Source organism: Schistocerca cancellata, chromosome 2 (genome assembly GCF_023864275.1).
Source record: "Schistocerca cancellata isolate TAMUIC-IGC-003103 chromosome 2, iqSchCanc2.1, whole genome shotgun sequence".
NCBI classification, from domain to species: domain Eukaryota; kingdom Metazoa; phylum Arthropoda; class Insecta; order Orthoptera; family Acrididae; genus Schistocerca; species Schistocerca cancellata.
In genome coordinates, this window is record NC_064627.1 from 358,046,084 (window position 1) to 358,068,631 (window position 22,548).

General features: G+C 37.2%; 1 protein-coding gene across 9 annotated transcripts in view; it reads right to left on the reverse strand.

The window, feature by feature from the left end:
• LOC126161747 (sodium bicarbonate cotransporter 3) overlaps nt 1-22,548 on the reverse strand; it is a 1,146,839-nt gene that overhangs the window by 60,581 nt on the left and 1,063,710 nt on the right. For 8 of the 9 annotated variants that reach the window (XM_049917795.1, XM_049917789.1, XM_049917788.1 and 5 more), the window contains one exon: nt 16,119-16,256. In XM_049917795.1, coding sequence (XP_049773752.1) covers nt 16,119-16,256 — 138 coding nt within the window. Of the gene's footprint in view, nt 1-2,175; nt 4,355-16,118; nt 16,257-22,548 lie in introns of those variants that run through there. The other variant, XM_049917797.1, reaches the window with a different exon arrangement.

A 22,548-nucleotide genomic window follows, 5' to 3' on the forward strand; every position in this document is an offset into this window, starting at 1 on the left:
TCTATTTCTAGCTACTACTTTACTCACCAGTAAATACTGTATGCAGAAATTACAATGAAAAATATATGCTTCTGTAGTTAATTATTTCCTTCCATCCACACTTTTATGTAAGAATTTCAGTGTAAATAAATTATTTACAAAGAAGATTTTACAGCTCCCAGAATTGAATCTGTATCTTTCCAACTTACTCCACAGTCCTTCATGTGTAATTTTATTACTTATTATTCATATACCACTACTACTACTACTACTAACACGTATTGTACATGGTTTTTATTTTTCGAGTTCATTTCCATTTTATTTTCTCCCACAGATATCTGCTGCTGTTGTTTTTTTACTGCCTCTGCTTTTGACTTCTCTTTAATTACATGTACTCTATTGTCCTCCTTTTCAGTTCTATCCTTTTGTGGGTAATCTACACTACTATTCATGACCTCTCTTCCCCTTCTGTCCGATATGTAATATTTCTTACTTTCATATTCAGTCTACTAATGAATCTCTGTGTCAATTTCCTTCATCTTCTTACCCACAACCTGGAGCCAGAATTGAGGTTGACATTCCAGCTTAATCCTTGGTAAGTCAGATTTCTTCCAATTGCTTTCCCTCTGCTGTGTCAAATGGAAGAACTGCGAGTTCAGACTAGATTTGTGAGCTTATCAATGTGCACCAATTTTTGCTCTCTGTAAGCAGGTGTTTTCCTACATTTGATTTAGAATATAATTTGATTAATTTTATAACAAGTGCTTTGATTCCTCAAGCTCACTTATTCAGGTATTCAATTAGTACAAAACATTGCAAGTCTTCACTATCTTTCAAATCCAATTAATGGTCATCAGTCACAGCTCAATAAGGATATTCAGTCTTTCAGTTAGTCCCAGTAGTTCCTACTATCTTCTAGAAAATGCTAAGCCTTTCACATTCCAGGTTATTAATCTATGTCCTCCCAGCTGTGACAGAAGAGCAACACCTTCATGCACAGAATCTAAAACCAATGTTTGCAAGGTTCAGATTAATTATTTTTGGCAAGGTAAAATGCTGCCGATAAACTCGAACTCTTGAAAATTCTCAGAAACAAAGTATTTGAGTGACTGAAACAATTTCAACTATTTTACACTCTCTCTCTCTCTCTCTCTCTCTCTCTCTCTCTCTCTCTCTCTCTCTTTGTTGTCTGTGAAGGGATACTGATATTTTAATTTAATCTTGCTCCTTATCCCCCAAATTTGCAAGAAAAAATAAAAATTTCAGACTTTACGTCTTTTGCAAAACATTTTAGTTCACTTGCAAAGAAGTGATTACAAACTTCTACATTAACATTTCTGGAAAACTGGTTTTTAAGAATTCCTGTCAGTTACATTCATAACAGAAAGCTCAGTGCACTCATTTGATATAGCATTGCCTGTGAAAAGCAAAGATGTGTTTCCAAGACTTGGTGCAGCATACGGTTTGTGTAATGTGGTCCAGTACCAGGGAACATATGGTTGAAGTGTCATTCACTAAATAAATCCTAAAATAAACAAACATTTCTCCACCATACTTTTTCTTTGATAGGAATAAGGAAGATTAATTTTTAACATCCCATTGACACCAAAATCATCAGAAAGGAAGCTCAAGTTCTGACTGAATAAGAATGATCCAAGAAATCAACCTGGCCCATTGAAAGGAAATATCCATTAAGTGATTTAAAATAACAATAGAAAACCTGAATCTAGATGAACAGAAGAGAATCTGAACCCTGCTCAACATAACCAGAAGTCCAGTGACTTGACCGCTATACCACTTCACTTGGTGTTGCTCGCAGATGTGCTAATCCTGCAGGACAACAGGAGATCCTGTACAGAGTTAGGAACTGCTGGAGTAAACCACTATTAGGCTGAAGCTGTAAGATAGAGCAGGAAGTACTGCTATGTCCAGTTGCTTGTTTGGCAGCATCGTACTTTTGGAAAGCTAAGATTTGGGTTAGTAATCTAGTTTAGCACACAATTTTAGTCTATTAACTGGACCTCTTTAATTACTGATTATCCCTTTCATCAGTAATATGGCACTACACTCACTTTCACTTTTTATGGTGACAGAGTCATGTGATTATTCTGAAATGTATAGTATAAAAATTTACTGTGAATTCAAAAACTTTATTCTGTTTTATCATAATTGAATTTAAAGCTAATTTGTATAACTAACACTTATAACACATTCAGAAGTACTGATCTGCTTATTCAGTATCACTAGTTGCTATTTTTTTCAGTAGATCAGATCATGTATTTGTAAGTTAACCTGTTAATCCATCTCCTCTCAAGTTTCAACCTTTCATCTGCCTGCATGTCTTAGCTCCTCACAGCTGTTGTTTCATTCACTGTAAACTCTCCAACACTTTAACTTCATATATTGTCTGTGCTATTAATTAAAACATATTTCAGTACTGAAAGGAAACCTTTGGAAGAAGTCACTTTTGCCACTGTTGTGGTAAATGCTTAGAAAAGATGGGAAGCAATTTGTAAAGCTAGAGATATTTCACTTCATAGTTTACAAACATAATCATGAAAAAAGTTCTTATGTCATTCACCTGGTAAGAACATGACACATTCTAATGATATTTTCAAATCATATTTAGTAATACTGTATTCTTACAGTTCTCAGGAACATAAACATGATCATATATTTTTCTACACTATTGGGCTTTTTTTGAAACATATCATGATGAATTAAGACAGTTCTCCCAGAACAGTATTGATAACCTGAAGGCAAAAGGGCTGTATGACATTTTACTGTTTTTACTGCAATGACCCAGCAGGTTAACAAAAAAGTTACCACTACAGGACCATCTGAAGATTAGTCTGACATTCACATAAATGTTCTACACATGTCAACAAATGGAAACTTTATTGCACGAGAGTTTGGATAATCTAATCACAGCCTCCTACTACTATTTACAACTCTTCATTACATGTTACTATGATGTGGCTCATTATAAACATGTTATCCTAAGCACAGGCACTGTTCCTTTGCCACTGAATTTAACAAATTAACACAATCATTTTTTGTTCATCATTCATTATTACATTTGAAAAACAGAATTACCTAAAAAATTGATTAGAGGCAAGATAGATTGTTTTTTATCATACATAACCAAAAGGTACATGTTTTTCATTATGGAAGTCCACACAAAAATTATAAAACAACACTTTAACAACATCTATACAATGTAAGTTGTCTCTTTCTGAATATGTCATATAAAATCTATGCACGAAACAATCAAACCCAATTAAACACACATATCCTTCATAACAAACAAATCACAATAAAATACAACAATCAATGATCCATTTAACAATAAATACAACATTGCACTGATTGCAGAGCATTGTCTTTTGACTCAGATTGATGTGAATAATTCATAGAAGGAATGGATGACACCAAGAAATAGGAGTAACACACACAAAACATTCCGTTAGGGAAAAAATATCTACAGAGCAGTGCTGGTTACATTCACAAGTGCAAAAGGATGTGATGTTGCTAGTGAAAACAATTCATTAGATACAATTTTTGAATGTTCAAAACAATCTTCTCTTTTTCAGACAGGATAATAGAAAATGTGTTTTGATGGAATAATGCTTAGTAGTAGACTGACACCAAAAGTATAAAATTTAAAAAACCTTGAACTTTTGAAAATTTAAGCACTTTTTCTAAATATAAATACAAAAAGAAGAAAGGATAGGTGTTGTACGGTAGGTAAGAATGTGCAGAAAGGTTGTAGACACTCTGAACCCAAGCTCAAGGGAGAGACATAATCATCTGAGAGAAGACACACTCAAAACATTTGCTAGGTAGTTACTGAAGTGTATTGTGACTTCAGTTTGTACCTGCTCCTTATGTGTCTCTCTTTCTGTTGGGTATAGAGTGACTCTTCCTCCTTCTTCTTGCATGCATTTTAGGTCCTTTCCCTTTCTTCCTTTTTCTCTTATTTATGGAAGTAGCAATCCTATTCCTGAAAGCTTGATTTCTTAAATTTTCTATTGTCATTTTGGCTGTACTTTCATGTTTTACATCAGTACAAACCATCTTTTCTTTTATCTGCATGTCATTTGAAAAGTTGTAATGCAAATTTTTATTTTTGTAAAAAAAATGTATTTTTTATTGCGTAGAAAAATTAAAATGTCTAATACTGTATTGTATACTATTATAAAAACAAATAAATACCACAACCATATATGTGGTGTGGTTTCTAAAAATATTTCTGTATTAGAAATGGACGACAATGATGTTTCTATTTGTGGTGTTATCATCTTTGGGAATGTTTATGTTAATCATTGCTTCACAAAATCTGTGGTTCCCTAGGTATCTTTAGTCTGCATTAGGCCTAAAAAAGATCAAAAACCAACACCCAATTAGCTTAGTGTTAAACAATAAAGAATAAGGAAGCGCAAAGCCAACAATAATCATTACATAAGGAATAGCTCTAACCAACAATATCTGACTGATTCCTCCACTTGCAAAGTGTGGATATATAAACATTCATTGTGAGAAAGAAATTTGAGCAAAGAGAACAAAATTAGTAAACTATCTGATCCAACAACACTATGAAAAAATTTTAATCAGTTATACTTCAGCCTTTGAGAAAGTTTTAATAATACTAATCTGCATGCAATCATATAGAGGCAAATTGGAGCTACATCAAAAAAGAAAATCACACCCCACAAGCCAGAAAGTTAAAAACAATTAGTGTTAGTTACTTAGTTAGTTATGTATCATTTTCACAATAAGTAATATGTTTGGAAACTGCCAGCTGAACATGTTGCACACATTTCTTAAAAACTACTTATTTATGTGATTATATGTTGTCCAGTTACACATCTGTAATTATTTATTGATTTCTTTTCAAGAACTTTGCTTCAAGGCTGAAGGATCTGTTAAAGAGAAGTAACTTTAATCTGCATCTGAAAACACTGTTGCTGCTTTCAGACATTCTATTTCCACTGGTTTATTGTAAAACAGCTTTACAGCTGAGCATTAAACTCTTTTCTGAACAAAAATTAAATTCATTGGTAACTGCGAATATATCTGTTCCTAGATACACTGTGAATTGATGCTTGATTTTCTCAACTATTTAAACAGATAAGTATGAGATTTTTTTTCCCTCTAAACCCAATGTTAATTATAATTTTTTTATTTCTCAATGAATAAATGAAGTGTTAAACCAAAATATTGTCCTATATGGCCTCAACACCTCCTTGAGGGCAAGAGTTAATCAGTGACAAGACTAGTGTCAGGAACATTCAGAGGAACTATGACAAGACTGCTATTATCCTCTATATACATACATGATCTGATGGACAGGGTGAGCAGCAATCTATAGCTGTTTGCTGATGATGCTGTGGTGTTTGGGAAGATGTCATCGTTAACTGACTGTTACAGAATATGAGATGACTTAGAGCAGTTTTTAGTTGGTGTGATGAATGGCAGCCAGCTCTAAATGCAGAAAAAATGTAAGTTACGCAGATGAATAGGAAAACCAATCCTGTAATGTTTGGATGCAGCGTTAGTTATGTGCTGCTTGATATGGTCATGTCAATTTCATATCTAGGTGTAACATTGCAAAACAATATGAAATGGAATGAGCATGTAAGGATTGCAGCAGGTATTGGGAGAATTTTAGGAAAGTGTGCTTCATCTTTAAAGGAGCCTGCCTGTAGAACATTAGTGAGACCCACTGCTGATCAGTACTCAAGTGTTTGTGATCCCCCCAGATCAGATTAAAGGAAGACATTAAAGCCTTTCAGAAGTGGGATGTGAGATATGTATGCTCAGTTAACACACAGGTATTATGGGGATGGTTTGGGCACTCAAATGGGAAACCTTGGAGGGAAGGGGATGATCTTTTTGAGAAACATTATTAAGAAAATTTAGAAAATTGGCATTTGAAGCTGATTACAGAACGATTCTACTGCTTCCACTGTACGTTTTGTGTAAGGATAATGAAGTTAAGAGAAAACAGGGCTCATACAGAGGTATATATACCGCCGTTTTGCCCTTGCTCTGTTTGCAAGTGGAGCAAGAAATGAAAAGACTAGTAGTGGTACAACCATACCCTCAGCCATGCATCATACAATGGCTTACGGAGTACATATGCAGATGTAGAATGAAAACATGGAATTATATTCACTCGCTGATTTTTGTGTGCCTAAATCTTGCAATTATTACCATCAGTATTATTATTATTATTATTATTATTATTATTATTATTATTGCCAGAGCAACTGAAGCTAAACATTCTAGAGAGTCTTTTGTGTGATGTTTCTAGTTTAAGTTTGCATCAATATTGCTTTTGGTTTATGGGAAAGTGGGGAAAGTGGAGGACAGAGCCAAATCAGAGACTGAAAGTGACTGTGATGAATAAAGGTTCTCAAAACCTCATCACAGAAGGGAAAGATAAAAGTATCCTGTTCTTTGAATGACAACATACTGGATATGAATAAGTTATCATATATTGTTAATATTTGCAGCCATTCTTTCTCAGTTGTGTAGGATTATACACTGAGTCACGGGATAGTGATATGCACATATGCAGATGGTAATAGTATCATGTACAAAAGGTAAAAAAGGGCACTGTATTGGCAGAGCTGTCATTTGTGATCAGACAATTCATGTGATAGTGTTTCCTACGTGGTTATGGCTGCACAACGAGACTTAACAGACTTTGAACTTGGAATGCTAGTTGCAGCTAGACACATTGGACATTCCATTTTGGAGATTGTTGAGGAATTTAACATTCCGAGATCCACAGTATCAAAAGTGTGCTGAGAATAGCAAATTTAAGGCATTACCTCTCACCTTGGACAACACAGTGGCCAACGGCCTTCACTTAATGATCAAGAGCAATGGTGTTTGCATAGAGTTGTCAGTGCTAACAGACAAGCCACATTGTGTGAAACAACCATATATATCGATGTGGGAATTACAATGAACATATCCGCTAGGACAGTGCAGCAAAATTTGGCATTAATGGGCTATGGCAGCAGATGATCAATCCAAGTACCTTTGTTAACAGCATGACATCACCTGTTGTTAACACATGGACCCAAGTTGTCAACAAGGCACTGTGCAAGCTGTTGGTGGCTCCATAATCGTGTGGGCTGTATTTACATGACTCGAAATGGTTATGTTCAGCTACATGGAGACCATCTGCAGCCATTTGTGGACTTCCATGTTCCCAAACAATGATGTCATATTGCTGAGCTACAATTATTTGTGACTGGTTTGAAGAGGATTCTGGACAATTTGAGTGAACGATTTGGCCACCTAGATTGCCTGACATGAATCCCATCCAGCACTTATGGGACATAATTGAGGGGTCAGTTCACGCACAACATCCTGAATCGGCAACTTTTGCTACTGTGGATGGGTATATAGGATTTTACAACATATATTGTGTTCAAACATTATGAATTACCTTGAAGAAAATGGTCTATTGACACACAGTCAACATGGGTTTAGAAAACATCATTCCTGTGAAACACAACTAGCTCTTTACTCACATGAAGTGTTGAGTGCTATTGACAAGGGATTTCAGATCGATTCCGTATTTCTGGATTTCTGGAAAGCTTTTGACACTGTACCACACAAGCAGCTTGTAGTGAAATTGTGTGTTTATGGAATATCATTTCAGTTATCTGACTGGATTTGTGATTTCCTGTCAGAGAGATCACAGTTTGTAGTAATTGACGGAAAGTCATCGAGTAAAACAGAAGTGATTTCTGGCATTCCCCAAGGTAGTGTTATAGGCCCTTTGCTGTTCCTTACCTATATAAACGATTTGGGAGACAATCTGAGCAGCTGTCTTTGGTTGTTTGCAGATGATGCTATCGTTTAGTCATCATAAGATCAAAACAAACTGCAAAATGATTTAGAAGAAATATCGGAATGGTGTGAAAAGTGGCAGTTGACCATAAATAACGAAAAGGGTGAGGTCATTTACACGAGTGCTAAAAGGAACTTGTTAATCTTTGGTTACACGATAAATCAGTCTAATCTAAAAGCCGCAAATTCAACTAAATACCTAGGTATTACAATTACGAACAACTTAAATTGGAAGGAACACACAGAAAATGTTGTGGGGAAGGCTAACCAAAGACTGTGTTTTATTGGCAGGACAATTTGAAAATGTAACAGACCTACTAAGGAGACTGCCTACACTATGCTTGTCTGTCCTCTTTTAGAATACTGCTGCACAGTGTGGGATCCTTATCAGATAAGATTGAAGGAATACATCAAAAAAGTTCAAAGAAAGGCAGCACATTTTGTATTATTGTGAAATATGGGAGAGAGAGTCACAGAAATGATACAGGATTTGGGCTGGAAATCATTAAAAGAGAGGCGTTTTTCGTTGCAATGGGATTTTCTCATGAAATTCCAATCACCAACTTTCTCCTCTGAATGTGAAAATATTTTGTTAACACCGACCTACATAGGGAGAAACAACCACCATGATAAAATAAGGGAAATCAGAGTTCGTATGGAAAGATATAGGTGTTCATTCTTTCCGCACGCCATATGAGATTGGAATAATAGAGAACTGTGAAGGTGGTTCGATGAACCCTCTGCCAGGCACTTAAATGTGATTTGCAGAGTATCCATGTAGATATAGTTGTAGATGTAAAGGTGGCTTGGCTCAGTGTTCCTGTTGGGAACTTCCACCTAAGTTGCTGCACTACGCCAAGCAGGAAGAGGTTCAACACGATATTAGGAGGTATCCCTCGACTTTTGTTACCTCAGTGTATATTTGCACAGTAAAATGATCTACCTTCTGATGTAATAACCAACTATCCTACAGAAGCTAAAGAGCAAAAGAATACAACGGCTGGGCCATGTAGTCCATATGCCAGATGAAGACAGGCGAAGATGGCACTAGAGGGGAAACCAAACACCAAATGCCCCATTGGATGACCAAGGCAGCACTGGATGGACGACCTGCTGAAGGACCTAGCAGCCCTGGGGATTGAAGACATCTGGAGGAACCGGACATAAAACAGGAAGAAATGGAGGCAGTGTGTGGAAGCAGCATATGGTCTGTAGGCCTGTGATCTCTGGATATCTAGCTAAAATAATGTTGATGGAGAAACACTGTTTTACAAAGGCATATAACATAGAAACTGTAGCATAGATATCTAAGAATACATGTAACAGGCAAAAAAAGAGATCTATACACATTAGCTCACTGCCAACACATGTAACAAATATTTTGTTCATCCAATTCCAACAAGTTGCTACTTCAATTATATAATTATGTTCACCATGTAGATAAGAAAAATTCCGTCTTTTGTGACAGAATGTTTATTTTGTAGCCAACCAAACATATTTTGCCTATTCATGCTAGGCATCATCAGTTGTCTTCATTTTTCTATTTTTTTCATACATCCATGGGTTGTTCTGCAGGCACTAGAAACCCACATTACATGTTTCTAATTGATGAGTTACATTGTACATTTCAATATGTTTCCTACTGTGCACTGCATATGGTTTCTCACTTGCTGTAGCATTGCCTCAAGTGAACAAGACCATGTGGAGTGTGCAACACTACTCTGTCAACTGGAGCCTACAGAAAAACCCATTATACATGAAAAGGATGGCATGATTAGGTGAAACATGTTTGATTAGAAACAAAACGAACATTTACTTGCAAAATACAGACTCGGCCAAGGGAGCGTATATTTGGGTGTCCATGTGTTTGTGCATGTGAATGAGTGTACTTTAGCTAGAAAAAGAGCTAGTGCTTGAAAGCTAGTGTGAATGCTATTTACTGTTACATGTTTCTGTGTTCTATGCACTGATCCACTATAGGTGAGTAAAGGCTGTAAGCAATATCCTGCCTGTGTTTTCTTTTCTCAATGAAACATATAATGCATCTAAATACATGAATGCTGCAAATAATTGTGTGTAATCAATTACCAGTTGTAATGTTGTTCATTATTTTGCAAGATGTATTACGCTCTTGCTTCAAATTGAAGTGATAAAATTTTTAAATACTTTGCATTCATATTCCTAGTTAGTTAGTTATGCGCTCCATTGATCAATCTGACAGTAACTGTTATGATGTGGAATGTGTCAAGTGCATAAGAAATGCACAAGTGAATCAAAGGGTTTTTTAAGCTTAAAATTTTTATTACCCAGACTGGGACTCAAACATGGGACATTTGCCTTTGTGGGCAAGTATGACTAACTGGAAGAGTGCAGAAAGTTGAAATAAGTAGTTCTCATAATATGCAAAGATCAGCACATTCCTCAAACTGGGGAACTATCAAGAATGGGGTTCCACAAGGGTCAGTCTTGGGTCCTTTGTTGTTCTTAATATATATTAATGACTTGCCATTCTATATTCATGAAGAGGCAAAGTTAGTTCTCTTTGCTGATGATACAAGTATAGTAATCACACCTGACAAACAAGAATTAACTGATGAAATTGTCAATACCGTCTTTCAGAAAATTACTAAGTGGTTCCTTGTAAACGGACTCTCACTGAATTTTGATAAGACACAGTACATACAGTTCCGTACAGTGAATGGTATGATGCCATTAATAAATATAGACCTTAATCAGAAGCATATAGCTAAGGTAGAATATTCCAAATTTTTAGGTGTGTCCATTGATGAGAGATTAAATTGGAAGAAACACATTGATGATCTGCTGAAACGTTTGAGTTCAGCTACTTATGCAATAAGGGTCATTGCTAATTTTGGTGATAAACATCTTAGTAAATTAGCTTACTATGCCTATTTTCACTCGTTGCTTTCATATGGCATCATATTTTGGGGTAATTCATCACTGAGGAATAAAGTATTTATTGCACAAAAGCGTGTAATCAGAATAATAGCTGGAGTCCACCCAAGATCATCCTGCAGACATTTATTTAAGGATCTAGGGATATTCACAGTAGCTTCTCAGTATATATACTCTCTTATGAAATTTGTTATTAACAACCAAACCCAATTCAAAAGTAATAGCAGTGTGCATAACTACAATACTAGGAGAAAGGATGATCTTCACTATTCAAGATTAAATCTAACTTTGGCACAGAAAGGGGTGAATTATACTGGCACTAAAGTCTTTGGTCACTTACCAAATAGTATCAAAAGTCTGACAGATAACCAACAAGTATTTAAGAAGAAATTAAAAGAATTTCTGAATGTCAACTCCTTCTACTCCATAGAGGAATTTTTAGATATAAATTAAAAAAAAAAAATAAAAATAAAAAAATAAAAAAATAAAAATAAAAAACACAAAAAAATGAAAGAGTTGTTATATTAACTTAAGTATGTTATTAAATTAACTTAATTATGTCATGTATTGGAAAATTTGACTCGTTCCACATCATTACGAAATATCGTATTCATGATCCATGGAACTAGTATTAATCTAATCTAATCTAATCTAATGAGCTACCCACATAGCTTTACTTCTGCTAGTACTTCATCACTTTATTTCCATCTCAAACTAGTATATGCTAAATTGCAGTGTAAAAATTCATTTTGTGTGCCTTATGATGTTTGGTGAATACAAGTGGTATTGAGAATTAAAGTGTTCTCAAACAGCAACAGAGTTGGTGATTTAATTATGCCTTAAAATACAAAGGTAATAAAAACAACAATTCTAAGGAAGTATATAAAATTTCTCATTCAAATATGGCGATGGTATCTATAGATATACTAAAGGTGAAACTCTACTGGCTGCCTGTAAGTGGTCTGAAGATCATTTAACAGCACCAGATGTGATTCAACAAACATGAAATTTGATAGAAAAAGGAAGGAGCCTGTGGCAAGTTGAGGCTTTGAGTTGATCCACAAAACACGTATGGATGGTGTAAATGGTAATGCATTGACTGCAGAAGTAGGGATCTGCACCAAACACTGGCCTGTAACATAATTTAAGTTGCCACAGTCACTAAATGACGTATTAGTGAAAAATGTGAAACCAGGATTCAAAAGTGCAACCAGTCAGCATAAGAGCTTAGTATTAAACCAGAATAGTTAAATATACCTATCAGGAAAATTAAGCTATTGTATAGTACAAATGAAATAATGAGTTGGTGTCCAAAGAAAAATAAATAATGGTTTAAGAGTATCTTTGGCAAACTTAAGACTGGGTATTATGAGGCTAATCTTTTGTCAGTAATTTTTGCATGTGCCGGTCACTTTCAGGCTGTTGGGGGAATGCTCTACAATATACTTTCTGCAAAATTTATGAATATTCCCTCTCTTGGGGTGAACAACTAGCACCTTCCAAAAGGACATTTCCTACATAGGAAGTGTCCCCTACCTTTCTTGTCTTCTCTTCTTTCTTAGATTCCTCATACACACTGATGAGTCAAAAGATCACGACCACTGGTTGAACACTTCCTGGTGATGTTTCAGGCATGTGATGCAGTAGGGAAAGAATGTAAGTGGAAGAGACATGAATGGGCTGTCATCACAGCAAAGATACAGGCTGCAAATGTGGAAATCCACTGATATAAGTGTTTTGACAAAGGGCACATTGCTGTGGCACTGCAGTTGGAAATGAGAATCTTTGTAATGGTGAAGCTGGTCACCTTTTGGCATACTAGTGTAATGAATGCCTATGGAAAGTGGTTAAAGGATGGTGAAATAATGAGAAGGCTGTATGTATTGGACGACCACATCTCATCACAAAACATGGAGGTAGGATGATCCCAAACATGGTCTAACTGAGGATAGGCTGCAATCTGTGACAGATCTGAAAACAAAGTGTAATGCTAGTGCCAGCACGTGCATTTCAGAGAACACCGTTCAAGTGCCATGAACATGGAGATCCACATCACACAACCCCTACGTGTTCCTGTGTTGATCCAATGACATCATCAGCTATGATTGCAGTGGACACAGCATTACTGAGTTTTCACCATGGATCGATAGACATGTGTTGCCTGTCAAATGAATCGATTTTCTTGTTACATCAGGTCAAGCCAGGCTGCAGAAAACATGCACCATGCCACAGATGCAGGCTGGTGAGGGCAGAATTGTGCTATGGGGTACAATGTTTTGGGCTTCCATGGGATCTGTGGTGGTAAATGAAGGCATCACATGACAGCTGTAAACTATCTGAACATTAACGCAGAGCCACCTGCATTGCTTCATGCATGAAGTCTCCCTCTATGGCGACGACATCTTCCAGCAGGATAACTGTCCATCTTTCAAGGACAGAATCGTGCTACAGTGGTTTGAGGGGCATTCTAGTGAACTCACATTGATGTCTTGGCCAGAAAGTCTGCCTGATCTGTACCTATTAGAACACATATTGGGCATCAGGTGCATGCCTGTAAACCACCATCCCGTTAATTTGCAGGAATTGCTTGACCTGTGCGTCAATATCTGGTGCCACATACTTCTGGAACTTCATCACGGACTTGTAGAATCCATGATATGTAGAATCTCTGTTGCGCTGTGTTTGAAAAGTGGAATAACAAGTTATTATACAGATGGTCATAATGTTTTGGATCATTGGTGTATGCTGTACAATTCCTGATTCTTTGTACTTGCACTAATCATAGCAGATTTTCTACCCTTCTCCAGATACATTTATCAAACAATCTTGCTGTCACTGTTTTACATAAAACTGACAAAATATGAAATCAAAATGACCTGGCCAAGCAGTTACTGTTGTTGTGTGAAGCTTCACTGTTCACGGAAAAGTCCAGTTCTGAGTAAATTAATTCCATTAATTTATTGTATCAAGTTGTGCCAGAATGAAATCTAGAAGCCTAATTTTAAGATGTACAAAAATATTCTGTGTATAAAGTTTTGTACATAGCATCCAGTTGATGGTTCTGTATGTGGAATTTTGTATTTGGAGTTCAGTATAGGTTCTTCTTTATCTTATATACTTTTCTATATTTTTATGATTACAAGTACGAGATGAGAAAATAAATTAACTTTTGCATTTCTGAACATTATGAAGAAAAAACATGTCTTATTTACGAAAGAGGAACAAATTATGAGAAATGATTTTTTCCGAAGAGACCTGTCATATCACTGAGCTGTACAACATTTTTCCTCTACGATTCAAAACCTACTGAAGCACTCAAAATCTTAAAAAAGTCTTTAAATTATCTGACAAAGGACCATTTCTCTTTGACATTTTTTAGAAAACTGAAAGATAAAAGTATCAAAATAGTTAAATCATAACATACGACCATCTATAGCAAAGGAGGAGTTTATCATCTGCTGTAATATTTCACACTGACAATAGTGTACCATTACCATTTGTCTTAATGGCACAGGATGCTACAGTTTAGAAGATATGAGGCTACATAAATCAATGACTGGGTTGGGTCATTACACTGTGTGTTCATCTGCACACATTGACAGAATGGCTCTACTATAATGAATAATCCTTGCTTCATTTTAATTTTTAAATTACCACTACTATAGATGTACTCCAAACACTTGATTGATGGATATAGCTGAGTCCCTTCCAGCACTACCAACTTTAGCCAGCAGACAAAACTACGAGTATTTCACAAGTGAATAAGATGATTTAAAACTCAATCATAAAAACACAGTATTGTCTACCATCTAACATTGGCTGCAACCAGAAATCAGTCAGTACCAACCAATGCCATTTGGCATTTACCACTTCAGCTATTCCCAACAGTCAACATACCACAACTTTTCTAAGTAGGTGAATACAGTATTTACAGTGACAGCAGATTTCTCATTAAAATTAATTACTAATATGCAAATCTAATAGATTTTCATTCATGGATACGATAGGGCATAAAAAATGAGTGCGACAGAAATTTTATAAAAATTATAGGTAATTTATAATTCTTTTAATAATTCTTTGAAGTCTGAATGACTTCTATCAAAGTGACAATATCAAGACAGATCACTAACACCTATGTTATACTAAAGCTCTGCAATGGATAGTACAGCGTCTTATCCTCTTTATGAGCTCAATATTTCACTCTTTATGGAGGCATACTGATGTAATTGTACAGGCAAGGAAATATGAAGCTGTGATACTCAAAACGGAAACCAAACATCATTGTCATGGTCCTGATGTCAGGTGATAGTATGTGTAATGTGTAGAGGGATAGGTGTTGAGAAATTAATAGAGAGAGTAATATGAGATTCTTATGTTGTGAAATAACTTAACTACAAGAATTTTGTAAACAAAATAGTTTTGTACAAGATTTTGCACTATTTTTAATAGAGCTGGTTTTCTATTTGAGAAGTCTGAGGCTTTAATCCCTGTCAAGTTATGCTGATGTAGGTCTTCTGTGGTTTCCCTAAATTACTTTGGCAAATGCTGGGATGATTACTACTGCAAGGCCATGTCTGACCAGCTATCCTATCCTTGTCAAAATAGATTTAATTATGTAAATGCCTGTGTATATGAATTATGTATTTGTTCTTGAACTGAAATACTGCAACATATACAATGCCCATACAAAAGTGACCCTTGCCTGAATAAAGGCAACGGCCTTGCCGCAGTGGTTCCACCAGTTCCCATGAGATCACCGAAGTTAAGCGCTGTCGAGCGTGGTCGGCACTTGGATGGGTGACCATCCAGGCCGCCATGCGCTGTTGCCATTTTTCGGGGTGCACTCAGCCTCGTGATGCCAATTGAGGAGCTACTCGACCGAATAGTAGCGGCTTTGGTCAAGAATACCATCATAACGACCGGGAGAGCGGTGAGCTGACCCCATGCCCCTCCTATCCGCATCCTCCACTGAGGATGACACGGTGGTCAGATGGTCCTGGTAGGCCACTCATGGCCTGATGACAGAGTGCTTGCATGAATAAAACTACTACTAGCTTATACCCATCCCCTAACAACTTTAGGCACACAGCAGTGAAGGCAAAACATGGATGATCCAAGAGTAAAATTGAAGCCTATAATAAAATCAGTATAAAATTCTTGTACTGAAGAAGGCCATCATAAAAAAACACTGAAGTTAATGTAATGAGGTTAAGGGCAAATGATATCTAAGAAATAAAGAGAAAGAAGAGAAAACGGATGTCAGTGTAACTTTATGGACAGAAAGAACTTTACCACTTTCTTGTGACAATTACTGCTCCAGATAATAAAGAACATGCAGGTATTACACTAACCTCTCCTCCAGACTCCAGCTGTCTTCGATCTTCTGCATGCCTTCTTGTCATTTCTGGCATAACATCATCAAGGATTTTCAGTTCACGCTGAGTGAAAACAAAGTCCAAAAGTTTCCTGATTCCAATCATTACAACAAGCTGAAATGAACAAAGGGTTATATATTAATTCTATCTCCATCAGAAACATCATCATGAATTTACTCAAAGAATAGACAGAAAATATAAAATGATATGAAATTTTTCCCATACTCATGTAAAATTAACTCTAGGATTATACTCGACATGATAGATGTTTTAAAAAGGGAAGTTGCTGCTCACCATATAGCGAAGAAGTGGACATGCTGAGTCGAACATAGGCACACTGCGATCAGCAGCACCATTGCATGATGGGTGTGGTGAATGGGTGGAGGTATGGAGGAGGCTGGGATGGGGATAGTATGGTGGGATGGCGGACAGTGAAGTGCTGCAGGTTAGACGGAGGGCAGGGGAGTGGTGGAGAGGGGTGGCAGGGGAAAAGGGGAGAAGTAAAAAGACTGGGTCTGATGGCGGAATGATGGCTGTGTAGTGCTGGAATGGGAACAGGGAAGGGGCTGGATGGGTCAGGATAGTGACTAACGAAGGTTGAGGCCAGGAGGATTATGGGAACGTAGGATGTATTACAGGGAAAGTTCCACCTGTGCAATTCAGAAAAGCTGGTGTTGGTGGGACAGATCCATATGGGACAGTCTGTGAAGCAGTCCCTGAAATGAAGGATATCATGTTTGCCAGTATGTTCAGCAACCGGGTGGTCCACTTGTTTCTTGGCCATAGTTTGTCACTGGCCATTCATGCAGACAGACAGCCTGTTGGTTGTCATGCCCACATAGAATGCAGCACAATGGTTGCAGCTTAGCTTGTAGATCACATGACTGGTTTCACAGGTAGCCCTGCCTTTGATGGGGTAGGTGATGTTAATGACCTAGCTGGAGTAGGTGGTGGTGGTGGTGGTGGGAGGATGTATGGGACAGGTCTTGCATCTAGGTCTATTACAGGGGTAAGAGCCATTAGGTAAGGGGTTGGGAACAGGGGTTGAGTAAGGATGGATGATTATATTGTGTAGGTTCGGTGGACGGTGGAAAACCACAGTCAGAGGGGTGGGAAGGATAGATATTTCTCATTTCAGGGCATGACGAGAGATAGTCGAAACCCTGGTGGAGAATGTAATTCAGTTGCTCCAGTCCTGTGTGGTACTGAGTTACAAGGAGATGGTGGGACTTTGGGAGGTGGTGGGAGACTGGAAAGATAAGGCAGGGGAGATTTGTTTTTGTACAAGGTTGGGAGAATAATTATGGTCTGTGAAGGCTTGAGCGAGACCCTCAGTATATTTTGACAGGGACTGCTTGTCACTGCAGATGCGATGACCATGAGTGGATACACTGTATGGAAAGGACTTCTTGGTATGGAATGGGTGGCAGCTGTCAAAGTGGCGATTTAGCTGGTGGTTAGTAGGCTTGATGTGGATGGAGGTACTGATGTAGAGATCTTTGAGGTGAAGGTCAACATCTAGGAAGGTGGCTTGTTGGGTTGAGGAGGACCAGTTGAAACAAAATGGGGGAGAAGTTGTTGAGGTTCTGGAGGAATGTGGATAGGGTGTCCTCAACCTCGATCCAGATCGCAAAGATGTCATCAATGAATCTGAACCAGGTGAGGGATTTAGGATTCTGGGTTTTTAGTAAGGATTTCTCTACGTGGCCCATGAATAGGTTGGCATGAGATGGTGCCATGCGGGTGCCAATAGCCAAAATGGCTTTTTTTTGTGACAGTCTTTTTGTTGTGCCTATCTGTGACTGAGCATCTCCACTCTATGGTGTGTACCAACTTTCCTTTTCATAATATTGTTACATTACATTCTGGATTTTCCATTACATGTTAGATGCTTGTGTTTTAAGAGGACGTAAACCGGAATACCTTACTTTTGTGGGCAGTGCACTTGTGGACCTCAATTATAGTTCACAGAGTGATTCAAAATTAAGACAAGTTGGAGATTAAGCTTTTACTCTGTTTGTGAAGTGTTCTCAATAAATAATGAAGGATATTTTATTAGTATAATACATACTTTTTCTGTGGATGAAAAAGAATTGACCACCTTGAAAGCTCTTTGTTTGGGAGACATAAACATGCACAGACTTAGATTTCCTCATGCAGCCTTATCCATTATTAGATCAATAATTTTACTGTAATTTTAGTTTATTCATTTATTTTGTAATGTTCGGCATTTTTACTGTCTTCATTCACAATTTTTTTAAAGTATATTCCGTGTGGAGCCCATTGAGTTGGAGCATCAATGTAGGACGTAATGATTAATTTCAAGTGTCCAGGCACACTTATCTGCTTAAGATTTCTGGTTTCTCTTATTCAGTCCCTCATTTAGCATGTAGGAGTGATTATAGCTTGGTGATTGAATTAGGTGTTTGAGCAATATTACTGCATTTCTTTGAAGTAAACACTGATCCTAAGAAACAGATTTTCTTATCATGTTACCACAGATTTCTCAATAACATTTGCAAACACCAATTTGTATATTTCTGGTTTTATCCCAAACCACTCACAGCATTTCCTTCTTCCAAGTCGTACTACACTGTAATAAAAAGAACCTCTATCCTGACAATTTATTTTAACTTTTCTTTGACATTATTAATATAATAATAATAATTATTATTATTATTAATGTTTGCTCAAAAATCCAAGCTAATCAAGAACATAACAGATCAAAGAAAGAAGATAAATTATTTTGAGTGTTTGGTGATCTTGTACACTCTTGATGCCATCTCCAAAAATATCAATTACGAAAGCCCAAACCATGAACGATTTCAGTGAAGACAAAGACTTGCTGGCAGATTGTGGGTCTCTTGTGTTGTTTGAAAAAATCTGCTTGCTTTCACAACTCCATGTGCTTCATCATCTATATTGGAAAAAGGATTATATTCAACAGAACTTGATTAACACTAAATTATTATTTTATGGCACAGGAAATGACTATAGCAGCTACCAAGGAATTTTTCTCCCAAATATTGCCATAAATGAATCTGCCAGAGTCATTTTGTTGAACTTTCATATGAGTACGTGTTTGGCTTGTAACTGGTCAAGTCACTGTGTGCTTATCATTTCTCTCTGTCAGTTCCAAGAAAAATATCACAAACAACAGAAGCCACTCCCATCATAGTCATCAATCTGGAGAATGTTTTTCACTTATTCACCAGCAGCAGCAAATTTTATGTTTTCTTCATGAACAGAGGCCTCAAATGATGCTGTACACTAACTCCTATAAGATCTGAGTTCTTCTTCTTGTTTTCCGCACAATATCTGAAGTATACTTCTTATAGCTGCAGAGAGGTGCTTTATTTGCACACATACTTTTTATAGCTGCACTCAGGTGGTTTATTTGCACACAAGAACTGGGAGGACACTTCTCAAATCTTAAAGCAATAACTAAAGGGATTGCAGTGGATATAACATGGTATGCTACATGCTGATGGTCCTGCTGTTGTAGTCCATACTGAATTACAACTCCAGTAACTTACCAACTGTTTATCAGGTGGCTGCAGAGAGTTTGGCCTTACATCCATTGTTCTTAAAAGACATTATGTTGTAAATAGTGGACAGCTTTATGTACTTGTGATTAATAGTCAAAAACTTTTTGTTGTATGTCAATATCAGCTAGAAATTCATTACCAGATGCCAGTTCACAACTGCGATTATGAGGTGAGTTGCTATTATGATTACACCCATGAAAAAGAATATGTGACAATAAATTACAAATGAAAAATGTCAGGTTTTGTGTTGAGTATATTGCACATTGTATATTGTTTCTATATAACAGTGAACCTTAGGCAACCTTTACAATGCAAGACATCATGTTGAAGAATTTTTAACTGTGCTGTCCTAGGTAGGATTCTGCAAACTTCATAAAGAATAAATTTCACAACACTGATGTTCTGCTGTAAGCAGGCATTCGCATTGTACATGACAGTTTCTGTCACTGGTGGTCTTGGCATTTGGGTAAGATGACAAACAGTGATTGTTACCCACATCTATATCCATATTCTGCAAATTACTGAGAGAGGCATGGCAGAGGGTACTTTCCATTGTATCAGTTATTAGGTACTCTTTCTGTTTCATTCACATATGGAGTGCAAAAGAATGATTACTTAAACACCTCTCTGGGGGGTGTAATTAGCCTCGTACTTGCAATCCCTGTGGGAGAAATATGAAGGGGGTTGTAGTATATTCCTATTCATCACTTACAGCCGGTTACTGAAACTTTGTTAAGTAGGCCTTGTTGGGACAGACTGGATTTACCTTCAAGCATCTGCCAGAGTTCAGTTTCTTCATGGATCAGAAAACCTATGATCATTCATGCTGCCCTTCTTTATACATGTTATATATTGCATGTTAGCCCTATTTCGTAAGGGACCCATACACCTGCGCAATATTCTAGGATGGGTTGTATGAGCGTTTTGTAAGCAACCTCTCTTGTAGACTGATTGTATTTCGCTAGTATTCTACAGTGAACTAAAGTCTGCCACCTACTTCATCTACAACTGAGCCTATGTAATCATTCCATTCCATATGCCTACAAATGGTTACACCCAGATGCGACACAAGGGTCAGAACACACTTCCCTGGGGCACACCTGAAGTTATTTCTACATCCAAGATAACATGCTGCATCATCCCTATGAAGAAAGTCTCAATATAGTCAAAACTTTCACTTGATACCCCATACCAGGACACTTTTGGTGATAAACAAGGGTATGGTACTGAATCAAATGTGTTTTTTGAAAGTCAAGAAATACTGTTTCTGCCTGGCTTTCAGGAAGTCCATGATTTTCAGGCAGCCATGTGAGAAAAGTGTGAGTTGGAATTTCACAAGATCGATGTTTTCAGGATCCATGATGATTGGGATGGAGAAGGTCATTCTGTTCTTGATATCAATGGCCATCAAGGACATCAGACAGCAGTTATATGGATTGGTTCTGCTATCCTCCTTGAGATGGGTGTAACCTGTGTTTTCTTCTAACTACTGGGCACTAGTTTTTATCTGAGGTATCTACAGTAGATTATTCACAAGACGGGTTAACTTAGCCACACATTTGGTATGGTATTTGACAGAGATTCCATTGGGCAGCAAAGCTTTGTTCAATTTTAGAAATTTCACTTGGTTCTCACCACCACTGATGCTAATGTCTATATCACTCATATTTACAATGGTACATGAGTTAAAATGGGGCAATACTCTTGATTTCCTTTGTAAAGAAACATCTGAAAACAGAGCTCAGCATTTTTGCTTTTCAGTTTCATTTCCTGTCTTGTCCATGAGTGTCTGGACACTTTGCTACCACTAACAGCCTTTACATATAACCAAAATTTCTTTTGGTTCTGTGAGAGATCCTTCAATAATATTCTGCTACAGTTGTCGTTGAAGTTTCCAAGCATTGTCATCTTGCTTTTCATTCAGCATTTCTCTATAGCCTTATGCTTTGTTTTATACCTGTTATCTAGTAGTCTCCATTTCTTTAGAATTTTCTTTACAATGCTTCCACCATTAACTGTTTTACTAGGTGCATGTCTGTCAGGTGCATGGTGAACAAGTCTTGCGAACCTGAACGCAGTGCTCCTACATACACCTGTCCACAGCTAAATGTTTCAAGTTACTCATGAGATGTGACACTATTGCATTTTTATGTGCTCTGTTGAAACTATAATGGAAAACCCAGGATGGAATGTAACAAATACTATGAAAGGGATAGTTGCTACTCACCATATGGTGTAATTGCTGGGTCGCAGATAGGCACAAGAGAAAGACTGTCAGAAAGTGAGCTTCTTCATCGGAAACACACACACACACACACACACACACACACACACACACACACACACACACAAATCACAGTCGCTGGTTGCTGAAGCAGCCAGAGACACTGGTCATGTTTATGCAAGTTGCATTTTTGCTTTTTTGTTGTGTGTGTGTGTGTGTGTGTGTGTGTGGGTGTTTTGTCTATTTCCGATGAAGGCCTTGTTGGTTGAAAACTCACTTTCTCACAGTCTTTTTGTTGTGCCTGTCTGTGACTCAGCATCTCCTCAATATGGTGAGTAGCGACTATCCTTTCCGTAATATTATTGAACATATAAATACTTCTATTTGTTTTCATTGCCCTTTGTACTTTGGTAATCATTGCTGGTACAACTGCCCCATTTTCACTGATATTACTTTCAACGTGGATATCCTCAAAGACATCAGGTCTATTTTTTTGCCAGTAGATCAATACATTTCCATCAGGAGTGGGTTCCAAACCATCTGTTGAAGGCACTTTTTGTAGAAGTCATTTACTAATGTATCACAGGACATACTGTCGCACCCACCATGTACGATATGTAGTTTTCTCAAGTGA